Here is a 19,325-nt window from a genome sequence, read left to right as displayed (position 1 = left end):
TGGAGTGGGGGTACCTGTGGGAGGTGCTGAAGGGGTTCGGGTTTGGGGAGGGATTTGTCAGGTGGGTTAGGCTGTTGTATGAGGTCCCGATGGCGAGTGTGGCCACAAATAGGAGGAGGTCCGAGTACTTTTGGTTGCACCGAGGGACGAGACAGAGGTGTCCCCTGTCCCCTCTGCTCTTCGCGCTGGCGATTGAACCCCTGGCTATGGCACTGAGAGAGTCGAGGAACTGGAGGGGGTTGGTGCGGGGTGGGGAGGAGCATAGGGTGTCGCTTTATACGGACGACCTGCTGCTGTATGTGGCGGACTCGGTGGGAGGAATGCCAGAGTGAATTCGGGGACTTTTCGGGGTACAAGCTCAATATGGGGAAGAGCGAGCTGTTCATAGTTCAGCTGGGGGACCAGGAGAAGGGGGTTGGCGAGCTCCCATTAAAAAGGGCAAGAGGAGCTTCAGATATTTGGGGGTCCAGGTGGCCAGGAGCTGGGGGGCCCTGCATAGGCTTAACTTTATGAGGCTGGTGGAACAAATGGAGGAGGAGGTCAAGAGGTGTGACACGTTGCCGCTGTCCTTGGCGGGTAGGGTGCAGTTAATCAAAATGACGGTGCTCCCAAGGTTTTTGTTCCTGTTCCAGTGCCTCCCCGTGTTTATCCCGAAGGCTTTTTTCAGGCGGGTTAACAGGAGTATAATGGGGTTTGTGTGGGTGCGAAGGACTCCGAGGGTGAGAAAGGTGTTCCTGGAGCGGGGTAGAGATAGGGGGGGGCTGGCGCTGCCCAACCTCTGTGGGTACTACTGGGCCGCCAATGCGACGATGGTGCGCAAGTGGGTGATGGAGGGGGAGGGGGCTGCATGGAAGAGGCTGGAGACGGCGTCCTGTGTGGGTACGAGTCTGGAGGCGCTGGCAATGGCGCCGCTGCCGCTCCCTCCAAGAAGGTATATCAAGAGCCCGGTGGTGGTGGCGGCCCTCAAAATTTGGGGGCAGTGGAGGCGGCATCGGGGGTAAGTTGGGGCCTCGCCGTGGACCCCATTATGGGGGAATGACCGGTTCGCCCCAGGAAGAACAGGTGGAGGGTTTTTGGGGTGGCACAGGGCAGGGATACGAAAGTTGGGGGACCTGTTTGTGGACGGGAAGTTCGCGAGCTTAGGTGAGCTGGAGGAGAAGTACGGGCTCTCCCCCAGGGCACACCTTCAGGTACTTCAGGCATGCCCAGCACTGGAGGAATTTTGGAAGGGCGTAGCGAAGACGGTGTCAAGGATCCAGGGTCAAACCGGGCTGGGGGCTCGCAATATTTGGGGTGGCAGAGGAGCCGGGAGTGCAGGAGGCGAAAGAGGCCGGTATTCTGGCCTTTGCGTCCCTGGTAGCCCGGCGAAGGATTCTCCTTCAGTGGAAAGATGCGAGGCCCCCAAGCGTGGAATCCTGGATCAGCGATATGGCAGGGTTCATTAAATTGGAGAGGGTGAAATTCGCTTTGAGAGGGTCGGTACAAGGGTTCTTTAGGCGGTGGCAACCGTTCTTAGACTTTCTGGCAGAACGATAGACATTGGTCAATGGCAGCAGCAGCTCGGGGTTTACTTTATTTTTGTTTATGTTATTTACACTGGAGGGTCTGAGGGGGTGTATACACCTGTTGTGTTAAGTCGGGGTGTTAATGTTAATTTATTATTTATGTGCAGGGGGGGGAGGGGTTTGGGGGGTTGCTTTTTTAGATTGTGTTTTGTACTTAACGCTGTTGGGTTCTTTTTTCTTTCTCATTTTGTTATTGATATTTTATGAAAACCTTTCATAAAAATTTTTTTTTTTTTTTAAAAGAAAGGCATGGGGCTGGATTCTCTGTCCCGCCGCACCAGATTTCTAGTGTGGTACGCCATCGGGATTCTCCATTTCGCCGGCTGGTCAATGGGGTTTCCCATTGTGGGGCAGCCCCACGCCGTCGGGAAACCCACGGGGCTGCCGGCAAAACGGAGCATCCTGACAGCAGAGAATTCAACTCCTGACTAGTCAGGGATAGTCAGTATGAATTTGTTAAAGGAATGTCTTGCGGGCAGCACGGTGGCGCAGTGGTAGCACTGCAGTCTCACGGCGCAGAGGTACCAGGTTCGATCCTGGCTCTGGGTCACTGTCCGTGTGGAGTTTGCACGTTCTCCCCGTGTTTGCGTGGGTTTTGCCCCCACAACCCAAAGATGTGCAAGATAGGTGGATAGAACACGCTAAATTGCCCCTTAATTGGAAAAAATGAATTGGGTACTCTAAATTTATAAAAAGAAAAAAAAAGGAATGTCTTGCCTCACAATTTTGATCGAATTCTTTGAGGAAGTGACAAGAAGGGTTGATGAAGGTGATGCAGTGGATGTTGTGTACATGGATTTTAGCAAGGCGTTTGACAAAGTCCCACATGGCAGATTGGTCAAAAAGGTAAAATCGCATGGGATAAAGGGCAATTTGGCAAACTGGATAGAAAGTTGGCATATGGAATGCTCTCCTTCACTGGCAGAGGTGTAGAATATAACAGTAAGGATGTTGGAATTGCATAAAACACTGGTGAGGTCACAACTGGCGTATTGTGTGGAGTTCTGGTCACCACATTACAGGAAGGACGTAATTGCTCTGCAGAGGGTATAGAGGAGGCTTACAAGAATGTTGTCAGGGAAAGGAAAATGTAGCTACGAGGAGAAATTGGGGGCTGAATTCTCCGCTATCAGGATTCTCCATTTTGCCCCACAATGGGAAACCCCATTGACCAGACGGCGAAATGAGAAACCCGATAGTGGAGAATTCACTTTGTTATGGGCCAGGGTTTAGAGAACGCAAAGTGTATCATGGAGTTCACCTGACCCACGACTTTTAATAGATTGTGGTATGGGGAGCACACGGCCCACTCTACAGGTGTGGGGTACAGCAGAAATGGAAAAGTATGTTTTAAAAGCAAAACAATGTTTATTCTCTGAACACAAGTTAACCTTTTTAAACATACAGTGAACATCTTAGCAACCATTAATTCAAATCCAACCCCCAAAGAATACAACACTAAGTAATGCTTACGCTGTCCTTTTAATATCCAGAAGACTTACAAAAGAAACACCTTTTAACAGAAGCACATCAGGTTAAAATAACTACTGAAAACATTTAAAATTCTGAATTCACCAAATGATCAAGAGATAGTCTTTTCATGGCAGAGAGATCAACAGTGCACCTCCTCTGTCTGGCTTCAGCTCCAACACTGAAAACGAAACTTACACATACCCTGCAGCAAACAGCCTAAAACGAAAGTAAAAAGCTGACAGACAGCCCAGCTCCACCCAGGCTCTGACATCAATGCAGTAGTAAATACCCATTTCTTAAAGGTACTCTCACTACAGATATTTATATACACACCAATTTATAAACACAAACTATCAAAATGGTTTCATTTTTCACCTTTTCACGATCCTTTAAGAAATGCACACAGTAAATATACTTTTTCGTTTAAAAAAAAACAGACGAAAATAGATATAATAATACAGTCCATTTTTGTTCTTCTTCCTCCAACTCAAATCCTTCTCGATTGACAGTTACTTTGAACAAGAAGGTCTCTGCACGACCCGTCCATTTCTCTACGCCTCGGCAATTCTCTTTAAAGTCAGGTACTTTAGTTTAATCTGATCACAGAGTCCCTTGTAATTCTCCAATACATGAGCATTGGTTATCACAGCTTTCAGTCAGTCAAATGCCTGTTAAAACTCCGCTGTCCATTGAAATTTTCAACGTTTCTTCAGCAAGTCCATCAGTGGAGCAATCACGGACAAAACCTTTGCACAAATGTTCGATCAAATGCACTCATGTCAAGAAATCGCATTATTTCCCTTCGTCATGAGGGTACTGAAAACTCCTCAATAACTGTTGGTTTCACATCCCGTGTGACCATTCGACCCTGTCCGATTGTATGGCCAAGGAAAGTGACTTGGGCTTTTCCAAATTCACTTTTGGCTAGGTTTATCACCAGACCCGCCTCCTGAAGTCGATCGAATAACTCCATCAGATGTTTTAAATGTTCTTTCCATGTCTGGCTGAAAATTACCAGATCGTCGATGTATACCGCACAATTGGGTCATCCTGAAACAACTTTGTTAGTTAACCGTTGAAATGTGGCTGGGGCGTTTTTCATGCCAAATGGCATAACTTTGAATTGGTATATACCATCTGGAGTCACAAAAGCTGAAATCTCCTTCGCCCTTTCGGATAAAGGTACCTGCCAGTAACATAGAACATAGAAAAATACAGCACAGAACAGGCCCTTCGGCCCACGATGTTGTGCCGAACCTTTGTCCTCGATTAATCATAGATTATCATAGAATTTACAGTGCAGAAGGAGGCCACCCGGCCCATCGAGTCTGCACCGGCTCCCGTAAAGAGCACCCTACCCAAGGTCAACACCTCCACCCTATCCCCACAACCCAGCAACCCCACCCAACACGAAGGGCAATTTTGGACACTAGGGGCAATTTATCATGGCCAATCCACCCAACCTGCACATCCTTGGACCGTGGGAGGAAACCGGAGCACCCGGAGGAAACCCACGCACACACGGGGAGGACGTGCAGACTCCGCACAGACAGTGACCCAAGCCGGAAGCGAACCAGGGAACCTGGAGCTGTGAAGCAATTGTGCTATCCACAATGCTACCGTGCTGCCCTTAATAACAAATTAATTTACACTATATCATTCTACCGTAATCCATGTACCTATCCAATAGCTGCTTGAAGGTCCCTAATGTTTCCGACTCAACTACGTCCACAGGCAGTGCATTCCATGCCCCCACTACTCTCTGGGTAAAGAACCTACCTCTGACATCCCCCTATATCTTCCACGATTCACCTTAAATTTATGTCCCCTTGTAATGGTTTGTTCCACCCGGGGAAAAAATGTCTCTGACTGTCTACTCTATCTATTCCCCTGATCATCTTATAAACCTGTATCAAGTCGCCCCTCATCCTTCTCCGTTCTAATGAGAAAAGGCCTAGCACCCTCAACCTTTCCTCGTAAGACCTACTCTCCATTCCAGGCAACATCCTGGTAAATCTCTTTTGCACCTTTTCCAAAGCTTCCACATCCTTCCTAAAATGAGGCGACCAGAACTGTACACAGTACTCCAAATGTGGCCTTACCAAAGTAAGGCTGCATCATCACCTCACAGCTCTTAAATTCAATCCCTCTGTTAATGAACACTAGCACACCATAGGCCTTCTTCACAGCTCTATCCACTTGAGTGGCAACTTTCAAAGATGTATGAACATAGACCTCAAGATCTCTCTGCTCCTCCACATTGCCAAGAACTCTACCGTTAACCCTGTATTCCGCATTCATATTTGTCCTTCCAAAATGGACAACCTCACACTTTTCAGGGTTAAACTCCATCTGCCACTTCTCAGCCCAGCTCTGCATCCTATCTATATCTCTTTGCAGCCGTCAACAGCCCTCCTCACTATCCACAACTCCACCAATCTTCGTATCGTCTGCAAATTTACTGACCCACCCTTCAACTCCCACATCCAAATCATTAATGAAAATCACAAACAGCAGAGGACCCAGAACTGATCCCTGCGGTGCGCCACTGGTAGCTGGGCTCCAGGCTGAATATTTGCCATCCAACACCACTCTCTGGCTTCTATCGGTTAGCCAGTTTGTTATCCAACTGGCCAAATTTCCCACTATCCCATGCCACCTTACTTTCTGCATAAGCCTACCATGGGGAACCTTATCAAATGCCTTACTAAAATCCATGTACACTACATCCACTGCTTTACCTTCATCCACATGCTTGGTCACCTCCTCAAAGAATTCACTAAGACTTGTAAGGAAAGACCGACCCTTCACAAATCCGCGCTGACTATCCTTAATCAAGCAGTGTCTTTCCAGATGCTCAGAAATCCTATTCTTCAGTACCCTTTCCATTACTTTGCCTACCACCGAAGTAAGACTAACTGGCCTGTAATTCCCAGGGTTATCACTAGTCCCTTTTTTGAACAGGGGCACGACATTCGCCACTCTCCAATCCCCTGGTACCACCCCTGTTGACAGTGAGGACGAAAAGATCATTGCCAACGGCTCTGCAATTTCATCTCTTGCTTCCCATAGAATCCTTGGATATATCCCGTCAGGCCTGGGGGACTTGTTTATCCTCAAGATTTTCAAAATTCCCAACACATCTTCCTTCCTAACAAGTATTTCCTCGAGCTTACCAGTCTGTTTCACACTGTCCTCTCCAACAATATGGCCCCTCTCATTTGTAAATAGAGAAGAAAAGTACTCGTTCAAGACCTCTCCTATCTCTTCAGACTCAATACACAATCTCCCGCTACTGTCCTTGATTGGACCTACCCTCGCTCTAGTCATTCTCATATTTCTCACGTCTGTGTAAAAGGCCTTGGGGTTTTCCTTGATCCTACCCGCCAAAGATTGTTCATGACCTCTCTTAGCTCTCCTAATCCCTTTCTTCAGTTCCCTCCTGACTATCTTGTATCCCTCCAGCGCCATGTCTGAACCTTGTGTCCTCAGCCTTACATAAGTCTCCTTCTTCCTCTTAACAAGCCATTCAACCTCTCTTGTCAACCATGGTTCCCGCACTCGACCATCTCTTCCCTGCCTGACAAGGACATACATATCAAGGACACGTAGTACCTGTTCCTTGAACAAGTTCCACATTTCACTTGTGTCCTTCCCTGACAGCCTATGTTCCCAACTTATGCCCTTCAATTCTTGTCTGACAACATCGTATTTACCCTTCCCCCAATTGTAAACCTTGCCCTGTTGCACGCACCTATCCCTCGCCATTACTAAAGTAAAAATCACAGAATTGTGGTCACTATCTCCAAAATGCTCCCCCACTAACAAATCTATCACTTGCCCTGGTTCATTACCAAGTACCAAATCCAATATGGCCTCCCCTCTGGTCGGACAATCTACATACTGTGTACCTATAGAAAACTCCTAACAAGGTGACTGCTCCTTTCCTATTTCTGACTTCAACACATACTACCTCAGTAGGTTGATACGCCTTGAACTGCCTTTCTGCAGCTGTTATACTATCTCTAATTAACAATGCCAACCCGGCCCCCCTCCACCTCTTTTACCACCTTCCCTAATCTTATTGAAACATCTATAACCAAGGACCTCCAACAACCATTTCTGCCCCTCTTCTATCCAAGTTTCCGTGATGGCCACCACATCGTAGTCCCAAGTACCGATCCATGCCTTAAGTTCACCCACCTTATTCTGATGCTTCTTGCGTTGAAGTATACACACTTAAACCCATCTCCATGCCTGCAAGTACTCTCCTTTGTCAGTGTTCCCTTCCCCACTACCTCATTACACGCTTTGGCGTCCTGAATATCGGCTACCTTAGTTGCTGGACTACAAATCCGGTTCCCATTCCCCTGCCAAATTAGTTTAAACCCTCCCGAAGAGTACTAGAAAACCTCCCTCCCAGGATATTGGTGCCCCTCTGGTTCAGATACAACCCGTCCTGCTTGTACAGGTCCCACCTTCCCCAGAATGCGCTCCAATTATCCAAATACCTGAAGTCCTCCCTCCTACACCATTCCTGCAGCCACGTGTTCAACTGCACTCGCTCCCTATTCCTAGCCTCGCTATTACGTGGCACCGGCAACAAACCAGAGATGACAACTCTGTCTGTCCTGGCTTTTAACCTCCAGCCTAACTCCCTAAACTTGTTTATTACCTCCACACCCCTTTTCCTACCTACGTCGTTGGTAACAATGTGCACCATGACTTCTGGCTGCTCCCCCTCCCCTGAAGGATCCTGAAGACACGTTCTGAGACATCCCTGGCCCTGGCACCTGGGAGGCAACATGCCTTCCGGGAGTCTCGCTCGCGACCACAGAATCTCCTATCTATTCCCCTAACCATTGAATCTCCTACTACTATTGCTTTTCTATTCTCCCCCCTTCCCTTCTGAGCTCCAGAGCCAGACTCAGTGCCAGAGACGTGGCCGCTAGGGCCTTCCCCCGGTAGGTCATCCCCCTGAACAGCATCCAAAACGGTACACTTGTTTTGAAGGGGAATGGACACGAGGGATCCCTGCACTGTCTGCCTGTTTGTTTTCTTTCCCCTGACTGTAACCCAGCTACTCTTGTCCTGTACCTTGGGTGTGGTTACCTCCCTGTACCTCCTCTCTATCACCCCTTCTGCCTCCCGGATGATCCGAAGTTCATCCAGCTTCAGCTCCAGTTCTCTAACACGGTCTCTGAGGAGCTGGAGTTGGGTGCACTTCCCGCAGGTATAGTCAGTGGTATCCCTCACCACCCACATCCTACAGGAGGAGCATGCAACTGGCGTAGCCTCCATCCCCTCTTACCTTACAGAATATAACTGCACTGTGGACCAACTGGACCTCCGCCTTCCGACTCTGCTCCCAGTCAGCTGCACTCTCTGTAAACTCCTGGCTCCCTTCTCCCTTTAAGTAAATCCAGTTTGGAAATAACAGCTGCTGGTCCCACTTTCTCAATGCAATCCTCCAAACGTGGGATGGGATAAGAGTCCAGTCTTGTAACTGCATTAACCTTTCTATAGTCCACACACAACCATTGGGTACTGTCTGGTTTAGGTACCATCACTATGGGTGAGCTCCATTGGCTGCAACCCACTTCAATTATGCCATTGTTACGCATACTCTCAATCTCTTTGTTAACCTGTGCCAATTTTAAAGGGTAAAGTCTGTATGGATGTTGTTTAATTGGAACAGCCTTTCCCACATCTGCATCATGGATAGCCATTTTAGTACTTCCCAATTTATCTCCACAAACTTGCCCATGTGATATCAATAACTCTAAGGTCTAACTAAGGTCAGTTCCTTTTTCCTCTGGAAGGTAACTCAACAATTTATCCCAATTTTTAAGAACATTCTCGTTTTCCAATTCAATTTGAGGTATGTTAAATTTACAGTCATCGGGATTTGGTTCGTCATGTTGAGTTAGAATCATTAAAACCTCCTCCTTTTTTCTCCTTCCCTTTCAAAGTATCTTTTAAGCATATTCACATGACACACTCGGTGAGCTTTCCTTCTATCTGGTGTTTTTATCACATAATTCACCTCACTTAATTTCCTTTCAATCTGATAAGGTCCACAAAACCTAGTTCTTAAAGGTTCACCTACCACTGGTAACAACACTAAAACTTTATCTCCAATGGCAAAACTACGAATTTTGGATTTCTTGTCCGCTACCCGTTTCATCACATTTTGTACAACTTTCAAATGTTGTCTAGCCAATTCACCTGCTCTATTTAATCGTTCCCTAAAATTTGACACATAATCCAATAATGTAATTTCCTATTTCTCACTCACCAATTTTTCCTTAATCGATTTAAGTGGTCCTCTTACCTCAGGACCAAAAATTAGTTCAAAAGGACTAAATTTGGTTGACTCTTTAGGTGCATCCCTAATTGCAAACAGTACGAATGGAATTCCTTGATCCCAATCCTCTGGATAATCTTGACAATAAGCCCTCAATAGTGTCTATAATGTCTGATGCCACTTTTCTAACGCTCCCTGCGATTCTGGATGGTACGCAGTTGATATAATTTGTTTTATTCCTAAGCTATCCATAACTTCTTTGAACAACCTGCAGGTAAACTTTGTTCCTTGATCCAATTGTATTTCTCTGGGTAGTCCATATCTAGCAAAGAATTTAAGTAATTCCTCCACAATCTTTTTAGCTGTAATATTACATACTGGAATGGCCTCTGGAAACCTAGTAGACACATCCATTATAGACAGTAGATATTGATTCCCACTTTTCGTTTTAGGAAACGGTCCTAAGCAATCAATTAGGACCCTTGTAAAAGGTTCCTCAAATGCTTGAATGGGAATTAACGGCGCTGGTTTTATCACTGCTTGAGGTTTCCCTATCACTTGACATGTGTGACATGATTGACAAAATTTAACTCCATCTTTATGTAGTCCAGGCCAATAAAAATGTTTCTGTATTTTAGCTTGAGTTTTCCTTAATCCCAAATGACCTCCCACTGGTACCTCATGTGCAACTCGCAACACCTCCTTTCTATACCCTACTGGCAATACTATTTGATAAACTTCTGCCCACTTTTCATCCGCCTGCATATGGAAATGTTCCCCTTTTTCTCATCAAGACATCACTTTTACAGTAATAACACTCTGGTATCCACTCAGATTCCTCTTCAGTATATGCTTTCTGATACATCCGTTTTATTTCTACATCTTTCTGTTGTAACTCCGCCAATTTTCCTGAACTAAAAACATTTGCCTCATCCTCCATCTGTTCTTGTTCTTTTTCAACCATCTGATCAAAAATCGTTTCTGACAATTGCACTTCAACTTCATCTTCACTCTTTGATTTATCCTCTTGTCTTAACCTGTGAATTTGAACATAGAACATAGAACAGTACAGCACAGAACAGGCCCTTCGGCCCTCAATGTTGTGCCGAGCCTTGTTCGAAACCAAGATCAAGCTATCCCACTCCCTGTCATTCTGGTGTGCTCCATGTACCTATCCAATAACCGCGTGAAAGTTCCTAAAGTGTCCGACTCCACTATCACAGTAGGCAGTCCATTCCACACCCTAACCACTCTCTGAGTAAAGAACCTACCTCGGACATCCCTCCTATATCTCCCACCCCAAACCTTATAGTTATGCCCCCTTGTAACAGCTACATCCCGAGGAAATAGTCTCTAAACGTCGACTCTATCTATCCCCCTCATCATCTTATAAACCTCTATTAAGTCGCCTCTCATCCTCCTCCGCTCCAAAGAGAAAAGCAATAGCTCCCTCAGCCTTTCCTCATAAGACCTATCCTGCAAACCAGGCAGCATCCTGGTAAATCTCCTTTGCATCCTTTCCAATGCTTCCACATCCTTGTGGTGACCAGAACTGTACACAATACTCCAAATGTGGTCTCACCAGGGTCATGTACAGTTGCAGCATAACCCCATGGCTCTTAAACTCAGGTTCCCTGTTAATAAACACTAACACACTATAGGCCTTCTTCACGGCTCTATCCACTTGAGTGTCAACCTTCAGAGATCTGTGGACATGAACCCCAAGATCTCTCTGTTCCTCCACATTCCTCAGAACCCTGCCGTTGCCCCTGTAATCCACATTCTAATTTTTCCTACCAAAATGAATCACCTCGCACTTATCAGGGTTAAACTCCATCTGCCATTTTTCGGCCCAGCTCTGCATCCTATCAATGTCTCTTTGCAGCCTACAGCAGCTCTCCACCTCATCCACTACTCCACCAATTTTGGTGTCATCAGCAAATTTACTGACCCACCCTTCAGCCCCCTCCTCCAAGTCATTGATAAAAATCACAAATAGCAGAGGACCCAACACTGATCCCTGTGGTACACCGCTGGTAACTGGTCTCCAGTTTGAAAATTTTACATCTACCACCACCTTCTATGTGATAGCCAGTTACTTATCCAATTGGCCAAATTTCCCCCTATCCCACACCTCCTTACTTTCTTCATGAGCCGACCATGGGGAACCTTATCAAACGCCTTACTAAAATCCATGTATACGACATCAACTGCTCTACCTTCATCTACACTCTTAGTTACATCCTCAAAGAATTCAATCAAGTTTGTGAGGCAAGACTTACCCTTCACCAATCCGTGTTGACTATCCCGTATTAAGCTGCATCTTTCCAGATGGTCATAAATCCTATCCTTCAGGACCTTTTCCATTAACTTACCGACCACCCAAGTAAGACTAACCGGCCTATAATTACCAGGGTCATTCCTATTCCCTTTCTTGAACAGAGGAACAATATTTGCCACTCTCCAGTCCTCTGGCACTATCCCCATGGGCAGTGAGGACCCAAAGTTCAAAGCCAAAGGCTCTGCAATCTCACCCCTTGCCTCTCAAAGAATCCTAGGATATATCCCATCTGGCCCAGGGGACTTGTCGACCCTAAGGTTTTTCAAAATTGCTAATACATCTTCCTCAGAACATCTACCTCATCCAGCCTACCCGCCTGTATCACACTCTCATCCTCAAAACATGGCCCCTCTCCTTGGTGAACATTGAAGAAAAGTATTCATTCAACGCCTCTCCTATCTCTTCTGACTCCATGCACAAGTTCCCACTACTGTCCTTGACCGGCCCTAACCTCACCCTGGTCATTCTTTTATTTCTCATATAAGAGTAAAAAGCCTTGAGGTTTTCCTTGATCCGACCCGCCAAGGACTTCTTATGCCCCCTCCTAGCTCTCCTAAGCCCTTTTTTTAGCTCATTCCTTGCTACCTTGTAACCCTCAAGTGACCCAACTGAACCTTGTTTTCTCATCCTTACATACGCTTCCTTTTTCCTCTTGACAAGACATTCAACCTCTTTTGTGAACCATGGTTCCCTCACACGGCCATTTCCTCCCTGCCTGACAGGGACATACCGATCAAGGACACGCAGTATTTGTTCCTTGAACAAGCTCCACTTTTCATTTGTGCCTTTCCTTGACAGTTTCTGTTCCCATCTTATGCTCCCTAATTCTTGCCTAATTGCATGATAATTACCCCTCTCCCAATTATAAACCTTGTCCTGCCGTATGGCCCTATCCTCTCCATTTTAATAGTGAAAGACACCGAATTGTGGTCACTATCTCCAAAGTGCTCTCCCACAAACAAATCTAACACTTGGCTCAGTTCATTACCCAGTACCAAATCCAATGTGGCCCCACCTCTTGTCGGCCTATGCACATATTGTGTCAGGAAACCCTCCTGCACACACTGTACAAAAACTGCCCCATCCGAACTGTTCAACCTATAGAGGTTTACCTGCTCCACCTGATACAAATGAGTTAACTTTACCCACACAAGTAAATTCTTCAAAGAGATCTGGCACCTTCTTATCAATCACCTCTTGATCAGGCTGTCCAATCTTTTGCACCTCCTTCGCTTCACTTGGGCTTTCCTTTACCACTTTCACAACCCCCACTGTCTTATCCTGTTTTACCACATCAGCCTTCCCAGTGCTTTTCTTCAACCACCAACACTGTGACTTTACATGGCCTAGTTTATTACAGTGAAAACATTTGAAACTTTTCATGCCTCTTCCACCCTCCTGCATTTCTTTTTTAATCTGAGGTACACTCTCCTTATTATCTCCCATTAGATCACCACCTCTACCACTTGAGTATTTCTCATGTCCCAGTTCTATCCCTCACAGGCTGAAACTGATGTCGGGAACCAAGCTTTGATTTATGAACTAATTCATAATCATCTGCCATTTCTGCTGCTAATCTCGCAGTTTTAACCCTCTGCTCTTCCACATGAGTTCTCACAACATCAGGAATTGAATTGTTAAACTCCTCCCAAAAGCATAATTTCTGTGAGAGCTTCATACGTTTGGTCTATTTTCAAAGCCCTTATCCACCTATCAAAATTACTCTGTTTGAGCCTTTCAAACTCCATGTATGTTTGACCAAATTCTTTCCTTAAATTTCTAAACTTTTGTCTGTAGGCTTCAGGCACCAGTTCATATGCACCTAAGATGGATTTTTTCACCTCCTCATACGTCCCAGATACCTCCGGTAGTGATGCAGACACTTCACTAGCGCTACCTGTCAGCTTTGTTTGAATCAGTAATACCCACATGTCCTGTGGCCATTTCATTTGTTTAGCTACCTTCTCAAATGAAATGAAAAAGGCTTGTACCTCCTTCTCATCAAACCTTGCCAATGCTTGGGCATATTTAAATAGATTCCCACCAAGCCTTCGACTTTGACGCTCTTTCTCACTATGCTCATCACTATCATCCAACTGTAGGTTTCCCTTTACGTCTACCAATTTTAACTAACTGTCATGTTTCATGGCCATTTTCTGAAGTTCAAACTCTCTCTCTTTATCTTTTTCCCTGATCTGTATCTCCCTTTCTCTTTCTTTTTGTTCTGCTAGGGCTATTCTTTCTTTTCTCCTTTCTTCTCTCTCCTTTTCTTTTTCCTCTCTCTCTCTTTCTCTCTCTCTTTCTTTTCCTCTCTATCTCTTTCTCTCTCTCGTTCTTTTTCCTCTCTATCTCTTTCGTATTCAAGCTGCTTTAATTCTTTCTCATGTTCCATTTGTTTAAGTTGTAACTGAAATTTTGCCATTTCCAATGAGTCAAACTGTATCTCAGGCAACTTTAACTGCTTAGCCACCGCCGTAATTACCTCATCTTTTCGCATTTTGTCAGGTAATGTTAACTTTTGTCTTTGCCAAATCTAACTGTCTGCTTTTAGTCTCTGTCCGTAAGGTACTGCGTGTTACCGTCTCCACCCCCAAAAACTTCTGAGCCTCTGAAAGAGCCATTGTCCACAACACACGCCCTACATAAACTAGAATACCACACCTGAAAAGCAACCACAATATGCTCACCCCTGACTGTCTTTAAGTTCACTAAGCCAATCCCATAGATAGACTTTTATCCCGGACAAGCCCCCAATTTGTTATGGGCCAGGGTTTAGAGAACCCCAAAGTGTATCATGGAGTTCACCTGACCCACAACTTTTAATAGATTGTGGTATGGGGAGCACACAGCCCACTCTACAGTTGTGGTACAGCAGAAATGGAAACGTATATTTTAAACGCAAAACAATGTTTATTCTATGAACTCAAGTTAACCTTTTTAAAACATACAGTGAACATCTTAGCAACCATTAATTCAAATCCAGCCCCCAAAGAATACAACATCCAGAAGACTTACAAAAGAAATACCTTTTAACAGAAGCACATCAGGTTAAAGTCACTGCTGAAAACATTTATAATTCTGAATTCACCAACTGATCAAGAGATAGTCTTTTCATGGCAGAGAGATCAACAGTGCACCTGCTCTGTCTGGCTTCAGCTCCAACACTGAAAACAAAACTTACACACACCCTGCAGCAAACAGCCTAAAACGAAAGTAAAAAGCTGACAGACAGCCCTGCTCCACCCACTCTCTGACATCAATGCAGTAGCAAACACCCATTTCTTAAAGGTACTCACACATCAGATTATATACACACCCACTTATAAACACCCATTTCTTAAAGGTACTCTCACATGACAACCCCACGGAGAGTCCCGATGTTGTGCCACACCAGAAATCTGGTGTGGTGGGACTGAAAACCCACTATGGATAGGTTGGAGTTATTTTCCTTGGAATAAAGAAGGCTGACGGATAACTTAATGGACGTGTACAATATTATGAGGGGAAGAGATAGGGTGGATGGGATAAAATTGTTTGTCTTGGTGGAGAATTCTAGAACTAGGGGATGTAGATTCAAGATAAGTAGCTGAAGGTGTAGAGAGGACATGAGGAAGAGTTATTTAAGCAGAGTGTCGTGGGATTCTGGAATTCACTGCTCGAATTAGTGGTGGAGACAGAGACCCTAAACTCTTTTAGAGTAATTTGATCTGCACCTCAAGTGCTGTAAGCTACAGGCTATGGATCGGGTGCAGGAACGTAGGATTAGAAAGGGCACCTGGATGTCCTTGGGTTGGTATGGACAAGATGGGCCAAATGGGCTCCTTCTGTTCTGTAACATTTCTATGGCTCTAAGGCCTCTGGTCATCTGAGAGCCCACCCCAGCCAGCCCTCTGGACACCCTCATACATCGGCTGTCATATATCCCCTGTTAGCCCGGAGGAGGATTTTGCTAAACTGACAGTCCTCGGATCCACCAGTATCAGGTCTTGGGGAAGGACCTTGCTGAATTTCTTCATTTGGAGAAAATTAGCTTTGCCGTTGGAGGAATGGATGAGGGGTTCTCCATGAGGTGGAAGCTGTTCATCAACTTTTCCAAGGAGTATTGGAATGCCAGCCAGTGGGGGTGGGTTGGGGGGGTGGGTGAGGGGGGTGGGGGTGGGGTACAGCAGTTATTGGTTACTTAGGGGTTTCAGGTGGGTTATTCGGGTTGAATTCATTTTGGGGGTTTGGCTGATAGATTTGTACAAAAGGGGGTTTCTGTTGTGCCGTATTGCTATTGTGTTAAATGCATTGTTACTGTATTATAGCTTGTTTGTAACTTCTTTGATTGTTTCTGTTTTTGTATTTCTTGATATACCTTCAATAAATTATCATTTAAAAAAAGCATACCAGATGTTGCTTACTCTGTTTCAGATAGTGAAAATGATGATCGTGGTGATTCTGACCTTTGCCGTTTGCTGGCTGCCCTACCATTTGTATTTTATCCTTGCGAGTTTCAACAAGGACATCTATTATGAAACCTACATACAGCAGGTGTACCTGGGACTATTCTGGCTTGCCATGAGCTCCACCATGTTCAACCCCATCATTTACTGCTGCCTAAACCACCGGTAAGCACAACTGACAGAGTGACTGAAGGAGAGAGTGAGGGAGAGAGAGAGTGACAGAGAGAGTGACAGAGAGAGAGTGACAGAGAGAGAGTGACTGCAGAGAGAGTGATTGAGGGAGAGAGTGACAGGGAGACAGGGAATAACAGCGAGAGAGTGATTGAGGGAGAGAGTGACTGAGAGTGACAGAGAGAGAGTGACTGAGAGAGATAGTTGTCATAATATACACCAGTATATCATGGTGCAGATACACACACACTGATGGACACACAACAAGACCAATCAACACACACAACACCGCAGCCAATCACCAGTTAGGGCACACGCACTATAAAGACAGGGGGCATCAGAGTTCCCGCTCATTCGGGAAGCAGCCTCCTAGAAGGACAAAGCTTACAGCTTACAGCACAGATCCTCACCATGTGCTGAGTGCATAGACTGGTTCGGACAGGCATAGGTCTTTCGTTTAATCTAACATCGTGTTAACCCACAGTGACAGTATGTTCAACAGTTTCTAACTTAATAAAATAGTCTTGCACTATTTTAAGTGTTGGTGGCCTGTATGTGTTCCATGGATCCAGGGCACCCAAAACATCATGATACCAGGAGTTGAGGGATATTAGAACTTCTTAGACCTATCTGCAAGTGATCTGCCTTCCACCAGCATACAGCCATCCTGCAAAATGGACAGTGTCCGCCCGCCGCCGCCGCTCCGCATCACCGGTAACCTCGGGGCCAACTGGAAGATATTCAAACATCGCTTCCAGCTCTACCTGGAAGCCACAGACCGGGAAGATGCCTCGGACACCAAGAAGGTCGGTCTCTTCCTATCCACGGCCGGGGAACATGCCATCCACATTTTCAATTCTCTCACCTTTGCTGATGATGAAGATAAATCAAAATTCAAGACGGTCCTCCTCAAGTTTGACACTCACTGCAGCATAGAGGTGAATGAAAGTTTTGAGCGCTATGTATTCCAACAGCGTTTGCAGGGTAAGGATGAACTTTCCAGTCCTTTCTCACCCACCTCCGCATCCTTGTGCAGTCCTGAAATTATGGGCCCACCTCCGACTCCATGATACGCGACCAGATCGGTTTCGGTGTTCAGTCGGAACCTCTACGCCAGCAGCTCCTCAAGGTAAAGCAGCTCACCGTAGCGACCGCCATCGAGACCTGCGTGCTACACAAACACGCCACTAGTCGGTATTCCCACATCCAAGCGGCTGAAACGGCGCGACAAGGTCCCCACGAGGCAGAACGCGTCCAAGCAATCTAGCAACTCCAGGGCCTCAGCCTGGATGAGGGCGGCCATTTCGCGCGCTTTTCGCGGACTCCCGCGCTTGTGCGCACCAAACGAGGGGACGGCGACGTTGACGAACGTACTGCGCAGGCGCGCACCACGCGCGCCTGCGTATGGCCGCACCGCGCATGCGCGGTAGCGCAGCGAACGTACTGATGCGACAACGTGCGGCAGCTGTGACTCCACCCACTTAAAGCGGCAATGCCCTGTCAAATCCCGACAATGTCTGAGATGTGGCAAACTTGGCCACTATGCTGCTTTATGCAGATCAGCTCGGCCTGCCAATTCGTATCGCTCCGGCCAGCCTCGCAAGGATGTCCGCGCCATTCAACCCATAGTCACCGAGTCCGATGCGGACCTACTACCTAATATTGACACCGAGGACCCGAAGGCATCTTTTCGAATCGGTATCGTTACAAAAAACAGGGTGTCCCCGAAGCAAAGAATCCAGCCTCTATCGGTATACAGCATCGATCCAGATGATGAGTAGTGTGCCACTTTTACGGTCAACCGGTCCCAAATACAATTCTGCCTGGACACTGGTGCCTCCGCCAATCTCATTGCGCAGTCTGTCCTCCAAAGCCTTTGTGTCAAACCAGCCATCCTCCCATCAGCCTGCCAGCTATTAGATTATAATGGCAATACCATTGCTGCCAGCGGCTCGTGCCAGCTCGAAGTGACGTGCAAGTCACGCAAAGCCATCCTTCCCTTTGAAATTGTGGGCTCCTCGAAAGCCTCCCTGCTTGGCGCACAGGCATGCAAGCTGTTGAACCTAGTTCAGAGAGTTCACTCTCTCTCTCCTGCTGACGCCTCTGCCTTTCAGGACACCGACTTCAGGGCGCAGCTCGATGCCATTATCAACCAGTACCACGGCGTCTTCGAGGGCATGGGCACGCTCCCGTACACCTACAAGATTTTATTAAAACCGAATGCCACGCCTGTGGTGCACGCACCTCGCAGGGTCCCAGCACCCCATAAGGACAGCCTCAAGCAACAGCTGCAGGACCTCCAGAACCAAGGAGTGATTTCCAAAGTCACGGAACCGACCGACTGGGTCAGTTTCATGGTATGTGTAAAAAAGCCTTCCGGATAATTGAGAATTTGCATTGATCCCAAGGATGTAAATCACAATATCATGAGGGAGCATTATCCAATTCCCAAGCGCGAAGAGATCACATGCGAGATGGCTCACGCCAAGCTCTTCACCAAACTCGACGCCTCAAAAGGATTCTGGCAAATCCAGCTCGACAAATCCAGCAGGAAACTCTGCACATTTAATACCCCCTTTGGCAGATATTGTTACAACAGGATGCCGTTCGGGATCATATCTGCATCAGAAGTGTTCCATAGGATTATGGAACAAATGATGGAAGGCAGAGAAGGTGTTCACGTCTATGTTGATGACATAATCATTTGGTCCACCATCCCGCAGGAGCATGTTAGTCGCCTCCAGCGCGTATTCAGGCATATACATGAGCATGGCCTCGGCCTCAACAGGGCCAAATGCTCTTTCGGTCAGGCGGAACTCAAGTTCCTCGGGGACCACATCTCCCTGTTGGGTGTGCAGCCGGATGCGGACAAGGTAGCTGCCATCACAGCTATGAAAACACCAGAGGGCAAGAAGGCGGTCCTCCGATTTCTGGGCATGGTCAGTTTTTTAGGGAAATTTATCCCTAACCTCGCCTCTCATACCACGGCTCTCAGGAACCTGGTCATGAAGACGACAGACTTC

At 46.5% G+C, this 19,325-nt stretch overlaps 1 protein-coding gene across 1 annotated transcript in view; it reads left to right on the top strand.

The window, feature by feature from the left end:
- The window catches only part of tacr2 (tachykinin receptor 2), a 370,111-nt gene that overhangs the window by 234,922 nt on the left and 115,864 nt on the right, over nt 1–19,325 (top strand). Inside the window, exon 4 of the mRNA XM_072478767.1 lies at nt 16,100–16,296. Coding sequence (XP_072334868.1) covers nt 16,100–16,296 — 197 coding nt within the window. The remainder of the gene's footprint in view (nt 1–16,099; nt 16,297–19,325) is intronic.

This window comes from Scyliorhinus torazame, chromosome 16 (genome assembly GCF_047496885.1).
Source record: "Scyliorhinus torazame isolate Kashiwa2021f chromosome 16, sScyTor2.1, whole genome shotgun sequence".
Lineage (NCBI taxonomy): Eukaryota > Metazoa > Chordata > Chondrichthyes > Carcharhiniformes > Scyliorhinidae > Scyliorhinus > Scyliorhinus torazame.
Note: the sequence above shows the minus strand (reverse complement) of the source record. Positions and strands in the feature narration are given on the sequence as shown.